At 41.1% G+C, this 18,644-nt stretch overlaps 2 protein-coding genes across 6 annotated transcripts in view; one reads left to right on the top strand and one right to left on the bottom strand.

Moving 5' to 3' along the window:
* LOC124161995 overlaps nucleotides 1-18,644 on the bottom strand; it is a 317,004-nt gene that overhangs the window by 72,541 nt on the left and 225,819 nt on the right. Inside the window, exon 1 of one of the 5 annotated variants that reach the window (XM_046538306.1) lies at nucleotides 7,481-7,673. The exons of the other annotated variants lie outside the window; for them this stretch is intronic. The gene's annotated coding sequence lies outside the window, so the exon portion shown is untranslated. Of the gene's footprint in view, nucleotides 1-7,480; nucleotides 7,674-18,644 lie in introns of those variants that run through there. 5 annotated transcript variants of the gene reach the window in all.
* LOC124162990 overlaps nucleotides 13,310-18,644 on the top strand; it is a 171,588-nt gene continuing 166,253 nt past the window's right edge. The window contains exon 1 of the mRNA XM_046539772.1: nucleotides 13,310-16,536. Within this exon, the coding sequence (XP_046395728.1) occupies nucleotides 16,324-16,536 (213 nt within the window). The 5' untranslated portion in view covers nucleotides 13,310-16,323. The remainder of the gene's footprint in view (nucleotides 16,537-18,644) is intronic.

Raw genomic sequence — 18,644 nt, 5'->3', positions numbered from 1 at the left:
ATTCCCTTAACTCTTACCCTGTCCTCAGTAAATGTCCAAGGATACAAGCATCGTGAGTTAGAATCCGTTAAAAAACGATTCTCACCTGGTGGGGATTCTTACGTCAGAAGGGAGGGATGCGTTTGCGTTAACTTTTAAATCAATGACGCTTCGAAAGACTCTTAAAGATTACGCTCGTCGCATGCAAGTGAAGGAATTATTATAAAGAAGGTTTGACACTGGCGATAAAACACGATATAACCACCACCTCGAATAACATTCATTTACGGATTGAATGCCGTTTCGAAGCATTGCGGGTATATCTGTCCACGACAGACATATCTACATTTACATAATAATCTGCGAGCCACCTCTAGGACGTTTGTCAGGGGCTGATCATCACCAGCATGCAAGAGGATCCCCACATGTACACCACCCATGTATATGAGACCCATAAGCACTGTATTCTATATCCTATTATTAATATTTTATGTGCGACGAGGGGTTAGGTGGAGGAAGGGACTTTCTAGTCCCAATGTCGCCAATAAAGGCGCATTATTATTATTACCGCTCGAGACTCGAAATTTACATCTACATATTACCCTGCAAGCCACCTGCAGAAGTGTTCGGCAGGAGGTGAACCATTTCCCACATGCAGCCATCACCACCATCCACAACACCATTCACGAGGATTAAAGTTTACTTCCACGAAAATCGACGACGCAACATGCACGCTATATATGATAAATAAGCAATGGGATTAATCTACAACCTACTAACGACGGCAACCTGCCTATGAAGCTGGAAAATACAAAACACGCGCTTAGAAATACCATGAATATTCAGAAACATGCATTAATGAATAAAAAAGTTACAGTCCAGCCGCCGAGAATTGTCCGTTGACAGCTAGAAGGGGTAGGGGGCAAGGTTGCCAGGTAAGAAAGGGAAACGCCCACATCACATGTAAACAAAAGGGTTCCGTGAAAAAAGCAGCCAGAAGGGAGGACAAGCGTGAAGTATGCAAAGGAAGAATCCTTTGTTTTGGCGACTTGCAGAAAGGGTTTTTGTTAGTGGTTCAGGCTTGTTTCAGTGCTTCATATGCATGTGACAACGTTGCATGACTAGGCAAAGGTGTGAGGTGCGTTGGAGGGACAGCCATTGGTTGCAAACCATGTTGGCGCAGGGTTATCCACCCCTCCTTTTAAAGTGCCATCGGACAACTCTCGCCGGCTGGACAGTCGTGAACTACACTACCAGTCAATTAATCTATTTTCTAAGTCCTATCACTAACGTTATAGTCGCTTATCTACCACGAAAAAAAACGGCATTCTAAATATATCTGTTCTAAAATCTATAACTCTCATTTAATATTTAAGATCTGATGTACCGTAGTATGTTGGCGTTCGTAAGATATAGAAAATTCGTCGGAGAAAAACTGCTCTTGATTTTACATAATAGGTTGAATCTAGTTTTCAATCTAGAATCTGACACTGATTCCCATTCGAGTTGTTCTATTAGGTCAGAAATAATAACAAGATTATAGTAACAGCTTTCCATGTAACTGGCTGCTCTTCTTAGTACATGTTCAAACTCTGCTTTTAAGCATATTTCCTTGAAGGAGAAAGAGGAAAATGTTTGCACTGGAGCCACGACGGAGTCTTAATGAAGAAAGGGATGCATTCTAAATACTTTTCACTTTTGTGGAGATGTAATTGGAAAAAAAAGATAAACTGCTATCCGAGGGTTAGATTCCGAACAAGTTATGCCTTGAAAAATAGTCTCGTTGATCATTGCCAAGAAATTCCTGCGATTCTTTAACGTACGAATGATCAAACTTATGAAATTTGAACCCATTTCCCAAAAGTAGTTACTACTCAAAGAAAGATATGAGAAAGTATTGGAGTGAATGAATTTGAGAATTTCGGATGTCTGAGATTTCCGGAATTGATAAAAAATATAAACGTTTAATAAAGAGAGAAGTTCGTACCACACCAATTAAAAAGCAAGAAGTCGACTGCACCTCTTGAAGCGACGAAATAGTGTCCACGCAGGACAATACCCAAACAGTAAACTGATCCGGGTTAATCGAGTGATAGAAATTTTATCTCATCGGCACAGCGAAAAAAAATAATGAAAACACGAGCAAAAAAACTAACGGATACGAGAGCATTCCGTCAAAGCACGTGCTTTTCGGTGAGCGAGCGAATTAAATAAAAAAAAGACGCGACATTTGCGAAGCGAAACGGTGAACATTCCTTTAGGACACGAGCGCTCGTGATACAAAAAAAAACGCTCGCACACCTAGCAGCAGCTACCGAAGGGATCGTCTTGAAACGAGTTTGAACAGAAAATAAAAACACTGGAGCTCTTCAACACGGAACTCCGCGTCACACGATCGTCGAAGGAAAAAAAAGGGTTTAAAAATATGACCAAATAATGCGGGAGCCGGGATATAGTATAAAGGGAGGGAAAGGATAAGAAGAGTTTCCCCTAGAGGGGAAAAGAGAGGTAAATCCCGCCCATAACCTTGTGAATTATTAAAATTCGTGCTTTGTAGATAGGTGTTTGGAGGAGACGAACGACAACTTGGTCATTTGCGCGTTAAAGGTAGGAAGGGTGGAGATAAACCCTGCGTCGGAATTAGCCTGCTCTGATTAAAAGGCGCCAAGGGGACTACGGCTTAACGTCCCATCTGACGGACGGAGAGCTGCACTTCAAGTGCCCTACATAAAGCACTCAAACAGGCATCGGACAGTCTAAAAAAAAACTATAATAGGATGGTTTCCTATTATTTTTTATTGCCTAAGTCGAAAGATTATTACTCCTGGAGTATGTATTTCACGCTCTTAGATTTTCGAATGACGATATCTATTTTTCGCGATTAAATGAAAAGTAAAAATTTTCAAGCGCGCGAAAACGTGACGGCTAAGTAGGAATGATGGGAAAACTCCATGTGACGTCGTTCTGGTTCCCGCTGCCGCAAGTGAGGTGACTTTGGGGCGAGGCTTTGAGCGCTGATACGACACAGGATGCTAGCAGGTAGCAGAGTACCCTGCTAGCTGATAGCGCTTGGCTTAAATAAGGATTATTAATACCTTATCAAACGAAGAAAACTTTCCGACCTTAGCCAGTTTTAAAAGGTGATTATTAAGACATGTTTCCCTGAGCTCCGTGCCTCATGTATGCATTGGTAATCTCAGACGATGTAAAACTGCTATCTACTCGTATAGTAACTAGGTCCCTGTGACGTCACGTGGAGTGGCATCGCATGGGCGCCAATCTGGCCCTTTTCAAATGAGGATAAAATTGACCATTGCCATTCGTCTAAACCGGTATTTCTAAAACGAAATAATTTGTATATTATGAATACACTAATGGTGGGTAACGAATCGCAATCAATGCCTTTCGTTTTCTTTGATGAAGGAAACTACACTATTGCTCCTTATGTAAGGATGGAGATAAACCCTGCGTCGGAATTAGCCTGCTCTGATTAAAAGGCGCCAAGGGGACTACGGCTTAACGTCCCATCCGACGGACTGAGTGTTGTACTTGAAGTGCCCTCCATAACACTCAAACGGTTATGGGAATTTCTCGGAAAAAAAATGTGCGATTTGAACCCGGGCCCAGGGGGTGGGAGGCCAGCTTTCAATCCAGCAGAACAACAATCCGGACCCCTCTAATTTTTTTACACCAATCAGCCACCTTCATGAGCATGCTAAGCAACCGTTTAATAAGTGATTAAAGAAAAAATTCGGTCCCGAAGAAATTGAAACCATGGGGTATTGAAATTTAGCAAGATTAGCATATATATTAGTTTAACCTGTAAAAGAGACGAACCCAGACCCCAACATATCGCAGAGATTCAATCAAACTCAAACGTACAATTAGATCAATTGGTTTCATTATTATATTTCATACAAAAACGGATATTCAGCTTATTAAAACAACTTGTCTGTTTCCACACTATTTTATTTTTACCGACCATGGTTTCGGCAGCTTGTGCCATTGTCAAGGTGCCTTGACAATGGCACAAGCTGCCGAAACCATGGTCAGTAAAAATAAAATGGCACAAGCTGCCGAAACCATGGTCGGTAAAAGTAAAATAGTGTGGAAACAGACAAGTTGTTTTAATAAGCTGAATATCAAAGATTTCCACTGCATCACGCCGGACACTGTATCTTTTATACAAAAACGGATAGCTCAAGAAAACTACATTGATCATTTTTAATGAATGAGAGAGAGTAAATAATTACAGTGAACAATATTCCATGTGTTAGACTCCAGCGATACAAACCTGAGGCAAATAACATCTCAAATAGCACTCATTCAGGAATTGAATGTAATCAATAAATGAAATATTTAACCCTTGATGGTAGTTCGTTACAGATAAAAGGGGGAAAATCCTTTTTATCCAAATTCTACTTACACAATCCGACATACCAAACCGTAAACCAAGGTCTTCATATAAGGACCATGCCGTATACAAACACATCATCTCCGAAACAAAACAAAATCGAAACCCCTTCTCCGAGGAGGACAGTGTTTTGGCCACTTTTTTGGCTCCTTCGAGGAAGCCCACATGCTGACACGAGATCGCTTCGTAATTATTTTTTTCATTATTGAATGAGAAGACGTAGTGGAGCTCAGGAGAGGAGACCAGAGGAGCTGGCGGATACTGGAGGGGGAGAGGGGAGGGAGCAAGGCGAACAGCTGTCGCTCGAGCGGTAAAGGGGAGTGAAAGAGAGGGTAAGGGGGGTGAGAGCGTGGAGGGGAAGGAAAGGAGGGGAAGGAAAGGTGGGGGCGGAGGGGAGGGGACCGAAAATGTGTACTTAGGCGGAAAACGCAGGGGACAAGTGCGCCGACTACGATCGCCCCCTGTGCTGAGGGATTCGCCGCTGTAGATATCGCGACCGCAGTACCGAGGATGTACGCCAAATTTTCACCGAAATTAAAACGCGCCGAAATAAAAATTTTGAACCGAGTTTCCTAATTTCTTCATTGAGGCTTTCGCGGTCCATTGTCGATAAAAGAAAAAAAATGCGGGACTTGGCGCGCGCGATGCGACCAGTAGGGGTCGCGAAACGTCGCGACGCGTCGGGATAAAAGCTGAACCACGCGGCAAGAAAGTTCATTTCCCGGAAAAGTTAAATTTCTTTTATCGAGTTTCATGAATGACAATCGTCTGCATGATACGAAAAGGAATCGCAGCATCGTGACAAACTTATAGCATCGAAGCAGACAGATCAAAGTACACCAAAGACAGATATCCGAAGGCCGGTGTTCCATGATTGGATCTCTTATTCAACTCTCATCAGGCCAGTTTTGAAGTTTGGCAGGTATCGGTCACCAACTATGATGCAACTACAAGTGCCTAACGTGTATTTATTTATTTAATTCAGTCCAAAAACAGCACGAGGCCAATTACAGAGGACAGAGAATAATAAGTGAATAATTTACTAGTAGTAAGCAAAAAGTAACCAACAACGAACAAAATAGTATTCAGCAGTATTTACATATAAATAACAAAGAATGGTAGACTTCATCGGGTGGTGCGAGGAATAGGGGGAGAATTACGATATAGAAGGTGCAAAATGGATGAGGGATGTAAAAAAGGATCAAAATCTGGAACACATTTGGAATAGGAGTTAATGGAAGAAGGAAGCTTGAATAGCAAAGAGCGTTTAGAGACAGAAAGGGGAGGTGAACCAATGAAAACTCGACCTCGTCGTGCGCGAAGGATCACGATGAGGGAAAAGAGAAATAAGGTCAGATGATCTGTACTTGCCGTCAATAATATTTAAGAAGAGTCTCCGGCCATTGAGGACACGGCGATCAGCTAAATTTGAGATACCAAGGGAGGATCTAATCTTATTGAGGGAGAGGTTGTAATAAGATTTGTGGCGGTAGCGGACAACGGAAAGGAAAAAAAATGAAGGGGCGTTCCAGGAGCTTTAATTAAGACCAGATTTGGCTGCAGTATTCCAGGACCGTAGAGACACAGGAAAAGAGGAAGTTGCGTAGAGCAATTATATCCGACACCTCACATCACAAAGTTTAAACAACGTCTCGTTTGGAAGCAACCCAGAGCAAGGTGGATAGTGAACAATTTGGAAGGAAGTATTATCACGCATCATCCGCAAATTCTATAACCTGACTCGAGCCACCGGATGATTTGAGCATCATTCTGAGTCCCAGAATGAATAAAACAAAGACTGTGCAAAGTGGCTGTGAAGTAAACAAAATCTGAGACTAACAATGAAACTTCCGATTTCGGTATTCTGGTGGGAAATGGAAAAAGTTAGTACATAAAATACCTACTTTCAGTTCGATTATTTTTTGAATAAGCACATACTTTTCCTTCCTCGTAAGTGAATATTAAATACGATGGTAATAACCTTCGAATTGAAATAAACAGCATGTAAACAAGCGACATTAGGGTGGATGGTGACATATGGTGAAACAGTGTAATAGGAAGCAAAATCACAGATGCACTAATATTGTATGTTCCACAAATTTTTTTTAGTCTGACCAATTTTTGGACACTAAACACTATATCATTCTATAAGGCATTTAAACAACCTCTAAAGGCCGTTTCATACGGGGCATGTCAGTGCGCAATCTGACCTATGTACGAAGGCGCAGTCAAAATTGCGTCCTGTGAAGCGGTGAATCGCTAGAACGCAAGTGAGAATGCATGGATGTGAGATGGGAGAATAGCCCCCGCTCTAATTTCGAGCTCGCATTCTCGCAATTTCAAAAATGTTTTCAAAGCTAACCCGCGGAATGACTTCCCCGTGTCAAGGGCCTAAACGTCGGAAGAGGCAATAAGACCTATTAAATGATCTCGGATTTCGTCATATCAATCTACTATCGGCGCAAAAAAGGTAGAACGAAAATCGCCCCGCGGCAATGCACACTACCTAAATGGCGATTTTCGTATTTGTGGTTTATTTCAAGTAGGAGGAACAATATCAACATTTCCTTGCTTGAAAAGTTTGGAAATATATATTTTCCTTATAGCATACGTAACCTCTATACTCGTGGAGTTTTCTACACCTCGGAAATTGAAATCTACCTTTAGGCCATTTAAAAAAATTAAGGAATGGGTAAAATAAATTTGAAAAAAAAAAATTTGTAATGAGAAGATGTCGTACTATCTTTAAAAAAAACAATGAAGTGCACCAATCAAATACTTTGCCCGTGACGAGATGAAGAAGACGATCGTTTCACCGTTCTCATAGTTTTTCGCGTGTTTTTATTCACTCTTTCGACCGTAGAAGTTAAAAATGTTCACTCTCCTTAATGATCCATTTTTGTAGCCAATTAAACAATGAATAAAACGATATATTGCACGACCCTATGGAGCTTCGTCAGAATTCCATACACATGCTTAAAGTTGGGCGTTCTACCTCTTTTGCGCCGATAGCAGGTCCGATTCGCAGTCGGCGATTACCCCAGTTTTTCATATTTACTCAGTACCTATAGAGCTTGAAAACTGTACCTTTTAGCGGACGGTAGGAAGAAAACCCCGACGCAAGGTGGACGCCACACAGAAACTATGCCGCCCGGGCCCCGAAACAAGAAAAAAATAAGAACGTTCGAACGAAATTCACCGGGGTAGAGTCTTTCATCTGCTCCGGCACGGGGACTGTTCGCCGCCGGGGGCTAGGTGTGGCGGCAGACGGCAGTGCCATGGGTAGGGCCCTGCACCTGCGCCGGCTGACTGGCCGAGGGAGGGTACTCTGGAAGAAGAGGGACGTAGAGGAGGGGCGGGGGAGGATAGTCACGTGATTCGGGAAAATAAAAGAGGGAAAGGGGAGAAATACATCTCACGGCGAGGTGAAATGAGTCGAGGGTGGGGCCGAACGAAAATAATCCCAGGGGATATTTATACGTTTAAAACCTAATTTAAAAAATAAAATGAGATACGAAAGGCAAGACTCGCATCTGCAGAGGTAGTGCGTGTGCATGGTTCTCATATATGAATGCGGAGAAGTCAAGGGGTACAAAGGCGGATTTAGGGGGGGGGGGGGCACGCCCCCCCCCCCACCCCGAGACGCTTAAAAATAGATGAGATTTATAATACAAACAATAAATAAATTTTATATTTTAATATAAAAATTATTAATATTCACATATTAATAACTTTTATATTAAAATGAAGAGTATATTTTGTACTGTAATTGTTTAATGTAATTTTTAATCCCAAATATGACAAGGCCGTTCGCCTGTGATACCCTTGTGCCCCTTCCCCCTGAAAAAATCCTGTATCCCACCTTGAAGGGATACAAGTGATTTTTTTGTTCAATAAAGAGTTAGACACAGAAATTTGGCAAAAAAAACAAATGAGATCAGCTAGATATTTAGAAGAGCATTTGATTTTGCACTCGATGTCAACACACAACAAAGACTCACTCGTATTCCTTGACAACCAAGTTTTTATATACTTATTGTTAGTTCTTCAATCAATTTCTGTACCTAACTCTCTGTAGAAATAAAATCACTTGTACCCCTTGGCTTCTCACCACCTCATATTCATTCGGCTGCATCATCTGCAATATTCTGTTAAAACTTATTAGTTTCAAGTTTCCCTTTCGCACAAACAACATTTTAAAACCGCCAACGCAAACACATGCGCCAATTAACTTTAGATATTTTGTAAACTATCTGGTAGGGTTGAGTTTTGCACTAACCGATACAGCACTTGGAAACGCACCTCTGGCGCGGCCATTGACGTGAGAGCATTATCTCCCATAGTTTCATATGAGAGAAAAAAAATTGCGGCGTTGGATCCGTGGCCGAAACCTGGTGATCAATGATGAAGGAGTTAAAGGAAAAAAAATTACAATAAAAAAATTCGACGAAGAGGCGGTAAAATTTAAACCCTTCAGAGGGTAAACAAGATGGTAAGATAAAAATCGTTAGGGCGATCAAAAGTTTGCATATTTTTCTAGAAGAACGCAAAGGATATAACGCAAAAGATAAAAATAGCAAAAGAGGGGAAATACGATGGAGATATCCCTGCGTTTCGATGAGTAAAGTTCGGCTCAAATAGATTATAAATAAAGACCGCGCGATAAAAAATCTCAAGGGCTCTAAAAGTGTGTGTTTGTTTTGTAAATAAGAGAGACGTTAGAGAGGTTAGCGAGGGTAGCATAGGAAAAACGAGGACCATAGGCAGAAGTGATCGATCAGCGAGAAGATGTCCTTCAGGGAAAAAGTTCGTCGGAACAAATACACAAACACTAGCCTAAAGATATTCTACGCAAACGGAGGGAAGCGAGATAGACGAATGAAATCGTGGATTTCGGATGAGTGAGGAAAAAAGACGATCACTAAAATCGGATTTTAAACAAAAATCTAATGGTGTTACTACTTTTACATGTTATTCTAAAATTTTTACGAGTCCGGTTTACAATAATACGAGACTGGCTCTCCCCTTTTTAGAAATGGAGTAAGAAAAGTACCAATATATATCAGTACGTGACGAACAGAAGTGGGAGCATGAAGTATAATTAATGCCCTTTCACTTTTTAGAAGCAACTTAAATTATCAACAAGGGTGTGAATCTTTTTGGGCTACTGCTTTTAGATATTTTCCTATAACATTTACGAGACTGGTTCACGATGATACGGAACTGGCTATACCCTGTTTACAAAATGAGTAAAAAAGGGACCATAATTTCAGTACATGATGAACAGAAGAAGTAAAGAGGTTGCATAAAAAAGAGAAAAATTAATGCCATTAAAAACTTGAAGTAATTTAAATTAATACCACCCATTTCAATTTATGACCTATTCCTTCAACCAGTGCTCAAGCCGTTCATAAATCGTGAAATCGATTTTTTAGTACTACGATACACTATGCCTTTCAATCGGCAAAACTGTCACCCTTGCTATTGATTGATTTCCAGAAAGCTTTGAGCTTTTCCCAACTAACTAATATCTTAAGTTGAGTTACCACAATTTAAGGTGTTGCGAACCAACGGACGTTCTTTTGTTATTTTCAACTCCATAATATCGTCAAGTTAAGCCAAAATCAGATGCTGTGACCAAGGATTTAACGACAGCAACGTGATGAAGATATGATAAAGAAAATTATTGGATGAAAATTGTACCTCTCGAGATGATATTTCCACGCGCACGGACGCGACCAAACAAAAATAAGTGAAATGAAATACCCTTCTGTTAAGAGGATATATAGAGATCTATTTTTAGGTCCTTTCAGGTTAGTAGGAAACTAATTTGTAACAATGATGAGGGAGCAGAGGCATTGGAGGGTAAACGCGGAAGGCTGGACTTAATTGACACAAGACAAGAAAGGGCGGCGATATTGGAAAGGGGACGAAGTAATATTCCCAACCGGCAAAAAACCCTTACTTCCTCCTTCATCGAAAAAATACAATAACACCCTAAATGGCGATTTATTCTCTGTTCCTCATCCGCTAGCAGTACGACTAAAGCCACTTCCCCGCGAAGAAACTGGTTGGATGGATGAGTTGGAAAAGAAAATATTGCCCTAGGATTTATATTTCATCTCAAAACAAAAACTGATTATAATTCAGATGGTGAAATAGAGGAGTAGATCTATAACTCGTTAAGAACTACATATTATCTGAACATCAATAGAGGAATAGATCTTATAGCTCGTTACGAACTACAAATTATCTAAATATCATGCAGAGACGTAATTAAATTTAACTGCAGATGATTATCCATTAACAAAAACTATAAAATGTGGATAAAAATGCACTTTTCCCATTGAGGTGATGTATATCAAATTAGTAAAAATCTTGCGTATATTATTAAATCAATACATGATGTCATCAACATTGGAAAAAGGAATGATAGAAGTTTGCACTCAATACAAAACAGCATAAAATAAATGATCACAATAATACCAAAAAAGTGCAAAGAATTGAGAAAAAGTAATTTTTGAGATATCAGCTCAGGGAGTAAATTATAGAACTTTTCAAGAGAAGGTATTTCAAAGTGGATGTTAATTTCACACCAGAGAGATTCTTTCTCGATAGATTGCTTTCTACAAAGCGTCAGTATAAAGCGATTACGATGGCCTTGGATGGACAGAGGAAGGAACTGAAGCCGAACTCATTCTGGAGAAAAGATAAGGAGTGGGACGAATCGTGAAGGGGCGGCTGACGCGGAAAAAGGGGAAATATTCTTGAGGGCCCAGTGTGTGCGGAAAGGGGTGCGCCGTACAGTGGGTGTAATAATACGTCCGCTGAACACAGGACAAGGAAGGAGGACACTCGATGAGACGTATCGCTTGGAAGGGTGAGTGCATTACTGTGGAAGGGAGGTAAGGAGTCTCTTCGATTCGAGAAGGAGAAATAAGGGTCCGAGCTCTCTTGAGCGAGGGTAAATTGACACCTCTCTCCCTTTAGACGCAAGAGAGGGTTGCGCAGGTGTGACGGAGGACTGTGTGTTTTCCTTGGAAGGGAGAATGAGGGGGGAACCATTATTGAGAGACGAAGGGACCTCTGGTTGCTTGGAAGAGAGAAGGCGGCGTGAACGTTACTACTCCGAAAAGAAGACGCAAAGGAGGTGATGTAGACACAGTGCTTAACGAGGATAGTGGGCGCTGAAGGGCGCAACATGATGCGCATTTTCAAGTTTCAAGCTAATCAAGGTTCTTAAGCAACATAAAAACATTAAGCTACCGTAAGTCAGAAAAGTCTGGACAATTTTTCTCCATTTTTAGATATATTTGATGAAATTTAACCCATTATAACCCCATATTGCTTCTAAGTAACATTGTAAAAATGTATAAATTTTCAACTCTATTCATGAAATATTTACACTGAGTTTTCTCTTGTGCTGTTAAGTTTAGTGGCGAAATATACAGCTGCCACAACAATTATGATCGAGTAGAATTTCTCACATTTTTAAAATGAAAAGTCTTTTCTAACCCAGAAGCACCTCTGGGTTAGAAAAGGCGACGATACTGGTCGTTGAAAGTTCGAATCATCTCGATGCCCATTTACAAGTTTCAAGCTAATCAATGTTCCACAGCAAGAAACTAACATTACGCTGGCGCAAGTCAGCAAATTATTAGGATTTTATTTTCTTTTCGAGATGTTTTTGAAGAAATTTAATGAGACGGAGATGCTAAATGGTTATCTAATGTTTGTTTTCATTAAAGGAAATAACCGGAATAAATTTTGAATTCGAATAATCATTGACAGATTTTGCATCGCCATGGCACAGCTGCGGATCTAGAGGCCTATAGCCACCGTTTGGTTATCCAATTTACACAAGATTAAATGGTAATTTTGTACAGTTGTCGAATATAAACAGGAGAGGAAAGACCCCAAGCCCCCCCACCCCCACTTGTCCCTATCCTGGATCCGCGTCTGCCTGGGTAAATTTATTAACCGCAGACTAAACTCACAAATAAGCACAAAATGAGGTATACAATAATAGCTGAACGTTTTATGCACTTGAAATTTGAATTTGAAAATGCAAACCAGTTTCTCGGGCAGCCGCATCAGGCCAGTAAAAAAGGAAGGGCGTGAATTTCCAAAGAAAAGAGACTGTAGATCTGTAATTGCATAATGCAGTATTTTATGTCATAATGACGACTATTTGACTAGCCAGTTCTCCAGATATATTAAAAAGAAGGCCCCGGCCGGCCAATATATTTGCCGGCCTCGGTGGCGGCGGGTCTCGCCTGCAGAACCGAAGGTCACGGGTTCATGTCCCGCCGGGGTAATTTTCCTCTATCCCGGGCATGGATGCTCGTGTACGTTTGAGTGTTGCTTGCGAACGAATCCCCGATGTTAAAGGCCAATACTGCTGTTTTCGGTGGTGCAAACGACGCTCAAATCCAATTTCGCAAGGTTCACACGTTTATCCATGATAAAAACTTCAAATGGCAATTACCACTCTTTAATGCAACATTCAACTACCGACCAAGGTTTTAACATATCATGTCATTTTCAAGGAAAACCATGTTGAAACAATGGTCGGTTGTTGAGGGTTGTATTGAAGCGAACTTCCACCAAATCAAGCCTGAAACGATTTTATACATTGTAACCTTGGCGCCCTATCAACTGAATTACATTCTGATTGTGGTCCTCTCTAGTGTATCCTTTCCCCTTGGCTTTAGGTGCATGCTCTTCGAGGAGTCCTCGCCGGTTCCCATACGGGGGAGTGGGTGGAGGTGGAGGGGAAGAGAGGGAGGAGGAGTGGGGGAAGCCAGAGGTGGGCAAGGGTGGTGGTGGTGGGGGGGAGGGCACTCCGGTGTTCCTCACTGCGACGGGAGGTATAGCGGAAAGAAAGGGCCGTGAAGCGACCAGTGCTGGTGGAGATAGCGGAGAGTGAGGAGGAAGCCACCGGGAGGAGAAGCGAACCAAACATCTCTTGACCGACTCATCAGCTTCGCGATGGAAGTGCTACAGGACGTGGGATAGTGAAAAAAAAAGAAATCCCTTTCCCTGATGTGCTGTGTTTGCGCTCCGGTCGAGAGTGTTTGCTGCAGGTGAAAGGATATAAGGGGGTGTGAAGGATTGGATGGACCAAAGGAACCCTTTTTGTAACGTCTCGAAAGGGGTTGAAAGACGTGGATTGAATTTTGTGGGTGATTCGTGTGATGATGTGCGCGTCTGGGTGCTTTTTCACCTCTGCCGTGTGATTGAATGTGTGCTTCTTGATGAACGGAAAGATGCAAACCCAATAAACTATTTCGGGGTTTGTTATTAAATTGTTTCCCGCCCCGGAACCACACGGAGCAGTTCGCCGGACAAAGTGGAGGCGCTCAGAGTCCCCTTATAAAAAACCACATCACGACCAAAACAGCGATATTTAATAGTCTCGCCTGTAAACTTCCGAAACACAAGACCTCTTCCTAGAGCACTCACGGGGTTCGTTGCGTTTATAATAGGGGAGATGCATCTCTGATTTACCCGAATAAAGTTACGCGTTATATATATTTTCTCTGACGGAGGAAATACGTCTTTTTTCCGCGGATCCTTAGTGCGAAAAAAATTTAGTGAAGAGTTGGAGCCAAAAAAAAGTTGTGGGTTCATCGTACCGCGGGAAGATTGGGAGAGTTATTTTTATATCGGGCCGAGAATTTTATTCTGCCAAGAATTTCCCGTGAACGTAGAGTATTTTCTTCAGAAACAGTGGGAGCGTTGTGCTAAAGAAGGATACGGGCCAGAAACACGTTTCGAAGGAACTTGGGAGAAAGAATTTGTGTGCGTTAGAGTTTTCAAAAGAAGATTTTTTTTCTCCCTCGTCACATCTCTCTCTCAGAGAAGTTAACAAAAATATCCCCAACTGCATGTTTTTTTCGCAATCTACAACACAGAAGCTTATCGAAAATACAGATACTCACAATCTCTCTTTCCCCAACTAATCCAAGTGATTGCCTACCCAAAATTGATAATCCCAAAGTTTTTGCCATTTCACTAGTGTGTCCTCTTCACTTCTAAAAAGTTGTTTAGCGCTGTCAGTGAATAAAAGTCCAAGTGTAAGTCTGTGTACATTTGTTTTTTGCTTCCCACTGTCACTTACCCGAATTCATTTTCGTGCTAGTGAGAATATCTTTAAATGCATTCCAAAAGGGGCTAAAAAAAGAGGACTGTGACAAGCAACCATAGATTTTAAAAAGTATCAACTAGCATAATAAACAAGATTAAAAGGAGACTCAGATCTTTAAACAAAAAAAGTACAGGTGATTCAATTGGAAGCAGTGTTTTAAGTCCATAATATATTTCTTTACGAGATTACAGCAGCGATCAGGAGCCAGTAAATATATGATTACAGTGAAAACAAGTTCGAATGCTAGGCTGTGATAATATAACAGTGAGAATTACAATTCTTTCTTTATCACCAAAATACGCAAAAATACCTTCTGTTGGTCCTAACATTGGTTGGAGCCAAACAGCGGTTTTAAGAGGACTTGAGAAGAGGATAAAACCGCGTATCAATCCATTAACATACGGGAAGTAAAGCACACATTATGAACAGTTTCTTCAAGGTGTTTTGAGTGAAAGGCGTGACAGAAGGACTTTCCCCTCGACATCAGCGTAGAAAAGGCAATAAATGAATAGATTTCCTTAGAAAGAGAGAGATTTCCACGAAAAGAGTTGACATATTATAAATTGAATTCAAGGAGAAACAAAAGGGTGCACAAAATAAAAGAACGAGAATGAGACACTGATCAAATACGTGGAAACCCAGTAGGAGTGGATACCAATTTCAGGGAAAGATCTCATCCCGGACCGGAAAGGAAGAGAGAGAAAGAAGACGGATTAGTTCCGCGTGATATCGGCCAAGGGTTAAAAAAAAATAACAATAACAATAATAACATCACTTTTTCTTCTACCCACCGAACCTGACCCAAACATTTTCCAATCACGACAAATTCAATTTGGGAGGAAGCAGATCGGAGAAAATAAAAGAATATCGTCCAATATATCCACTACGACCAACACCGAGAGAGTACGACATTTACGGAGGGGAATCGTCGACGCTAGCCCAGAGTGTACGCAAGTATCGTTTACCCCCGAACCAATCGCCTGCCCCGAACGTGTTTGGATCGCTCGAAGACTTTGAGTATCGAAAGGAATCGAAACGGGCGATCGTGCAAACACTCTGCGGGATAAATAAAAAGAAGAAGAGTAAATAGCGAAGGAAGGATTTCCCCGACCCGTGCATAGGATAGGACGCAAGAGGGAGGTTGTGGGGAAGGGATCGATTGGTGTTGTGATACCTAGTGACCAAGGTGACGGTATCAGAAAACCGCGAGAGAAGGGGTGGGGGGGAGGAGGGTATCTAGCGGGATCGAAATTGGTTTTATTTTCCCGCGCGTTATCAGTCGCGCGTTAACAAAGACTATAAGATCGTGTGAGAGGTGCCCGACGTCATATTATGGGAGTGATGCCTCCTCGTAGCGGAGCTAACAATCGCGGTGTAGTCAGGCACTCTCGGCTCGCGAACAGCAGGACTACAACACAACTACCTCTCGTAGACTCCTAATAAGACTGGAATCAAAATAGACACAGAAAGGAAAGCCATTCAATCCAAACGCACAGTTTGATGGAAATATCGCCTACATAATCCGCGAGACTATAAAACTCTTCAGCAACGGAAACAATAATTATTAAATAATAATTAAATCACAAAACAGTGTGTGCAGTTTCACCATACACATCAAATACACGAATCAAGACTGAAATTTCCGAATGGAAAAATAGGATTTATCACATTGACCCCATCAGAGTGGCCAACGCAAAAGTACAACATATTTATTTATTGATTTCAAGGGTTATTTTTGTACTCCGATTCGAGTGAAGTGTGTTAAACGTACATTGGGAAGATGTCGCCAAAGCCTTTAGTAGGATCGTCCGAAGCCTTTCCCGCGCCGTCGAGTGTTGCGGATCGAATCGGCCTCCCGGGACCTGTGGTGTCATCGGGAGGGACTAGGCCACAGAGGAGTCCCGCCAGCGGTGGAGCCACTGGAGGCCGCTATCTACGGAGGATGCCGACCTGTGGGATGCTCGTCACGCTGCTGATCCTCATGAAAGCTGGGGTAAGTGCCATCTAATTGCTACAATTGCTAGAGAGCATATCTTAGCATTTTCATGCATTCAAAAGCCGGCTCAAAAAGTGGACTGTGACAATTAACATTAGGTTTCCAAACGTATCACCTGGTGCAAAAACGACGCTGAAAGGAGACTCAAATCATCATACAAAAATATACACTACAGGCGACTCAATCTGAAGCAGCATTGTAAGTCCAGAATTTCTTAACGAGACTACAGCAAAGAACAGGAGGCAGTAAATATATATATGTCTACAGTGAAAATAAGTTCTAACTCCAGGCTGTGAGAATTTAATTCGAAACTTGAAGTTTGTTCGTGGCGAAAGGGCTCCATGCTATCAATAACAGACACTTAGTTTCTTCCACAATATATTAAAAAAATAAAAATACTCTGAGCGGTTTCGGCTGTTACACCATTATCAAGAACAGAAAATATCCTAATTATTTTTTATTATTATAGTTATTTTCTGTACTTGATAATGGTGTAACAGCCGAAACCGATCAAAATATTTTTATTTAAAAAAAATATATTGTGGAAGCAACAAAGTGTCAATTATTGATAGCTGTACGAATTTAATAGTGAGCATTACCATTCTTTCTTTACCACCTAAATACACCGCGTAAGAAGTCATCAACGTATCTATACCAACAGTGGTGTAACTATGGGGGGGGGGGGATGAGGGGGATTGATGCCCCCCCAACACCTCAGAGAAGTAAAACAAATATCCAAAACTATTGTCCAGTTTTGACAAATAATAACTGCACCAGCTAAAAGTTAAATTTTGAATGCAAAAATGATGTAAAATGTATTTCCGGGCATGTAATTTTTTTAAATTTTCCAGTACAACTCGTTGCCTGGGGGGGTCGTCCCCTCAGGCCCCCAAAGTATATTCCTAGTTACGCCACTGTATACCAACGTATATTGCTACCTAATTCAATGAGTAACTGATAAATATTTCTAAACAGTTTTCCAGAAATTTTTGGCTGTCGTTTCAATGGAACACTCGGAGCAGTTATCAGGACGATGGAATAGTGTTCCATTGAAACGTCAGCCAAAACTTTTCTCACTCGGCTAGAAACCCAAGAATCATTTATTAATACGATACGCCGAGAAAAAACGAAATCTTTTTTGTTTTTCAGAAGCTGCACCGGAATAAAATAGCTTTTATATCCCGTGGTTCCTATTCATTTCGGAACGGCATAAAACTCCTAATATTATTAGATGATTCGCCCCACTAAAAGAGGATAAAAAGAGATCGTTGTACCAAACTTTTTAAACCACTAATTAAGGTTAAAACAATTCATTACGATCAACTTTTCGACCCATTACTAGAGGGTAAAACATTCGAGCCGTTCCTCACTATGCGGGAGTCTACTGGTAGAGTAGCTTGGCGGGTGACGTAATCCTCCGCTACTGTGGTATACTGTGCACTTCTGTAAGATGTATCAGTTATACTATTTTCTAACACTTTAAGATTGCTTGCACATCGAGCCTGCCATCACCAAAGAAAGTTTGTTTCTTAATTTCTCTGTGCTTTAATTTTTCTCACCCTATAATATATATTTTAGAACTAGCACCTGAAGTGGACGCGGTATTTCCGAATGCTTCACGTAAACAAAGTTTGTATAGTCACTGACGTATGATGTAGACACTTTACTAATGTTCATTAATATGTTTTACCAACATACAAAGCAAGGATTCTCAGATATGTCGATAGATACCTTTCCATGGCGATTTTATCGAAAATATCAACGATTTCATAAATTAGTTTAAATAATATCTTAGAGAACACAAAACAGTATATCACTATCAGTAGTGCAGGTCATAAAATTCGCAAATGTTAAAAGGAAACGTTGAAAAGTAAAAATTCACAAATTTTAGCCAGCTAATTCCTGTTCTATAAGTTTTTCCTTCACTCCGAAAGATTGTCGATTAATTCATCCTTTGGCGTTCAAGATAAGTTTCAGTAGACGGCAAATAGAGAACTGTAGATAGTCGGAACCAATTATCAGGACTGAGTTCAGTCGAGCGATACCAAAAGTTGAAGAAGATAAGGCGAATTAATCAGGCCGAAACAGAGCTAGGGCAGCGCCTA

The sequence above is a fragment of the Ischnura elegans genome, chromosome 7, assembly GCF_921293095.1.
Source record: "Ischnura elegans chromosome 7, ioIscEleg1.1, whole genome shotgun sequence".
Lineage (NCBI taxonomy): Eukaryota > Metazoa > Arthropoda > Insecta > Odonata > Coenagrionidae > Ischnura > Ischnura elegans.
Note: the sequence above shows the minus strand (reverse complement) of the source record. Positions and strands in the feature narration are given on the sequence as shown.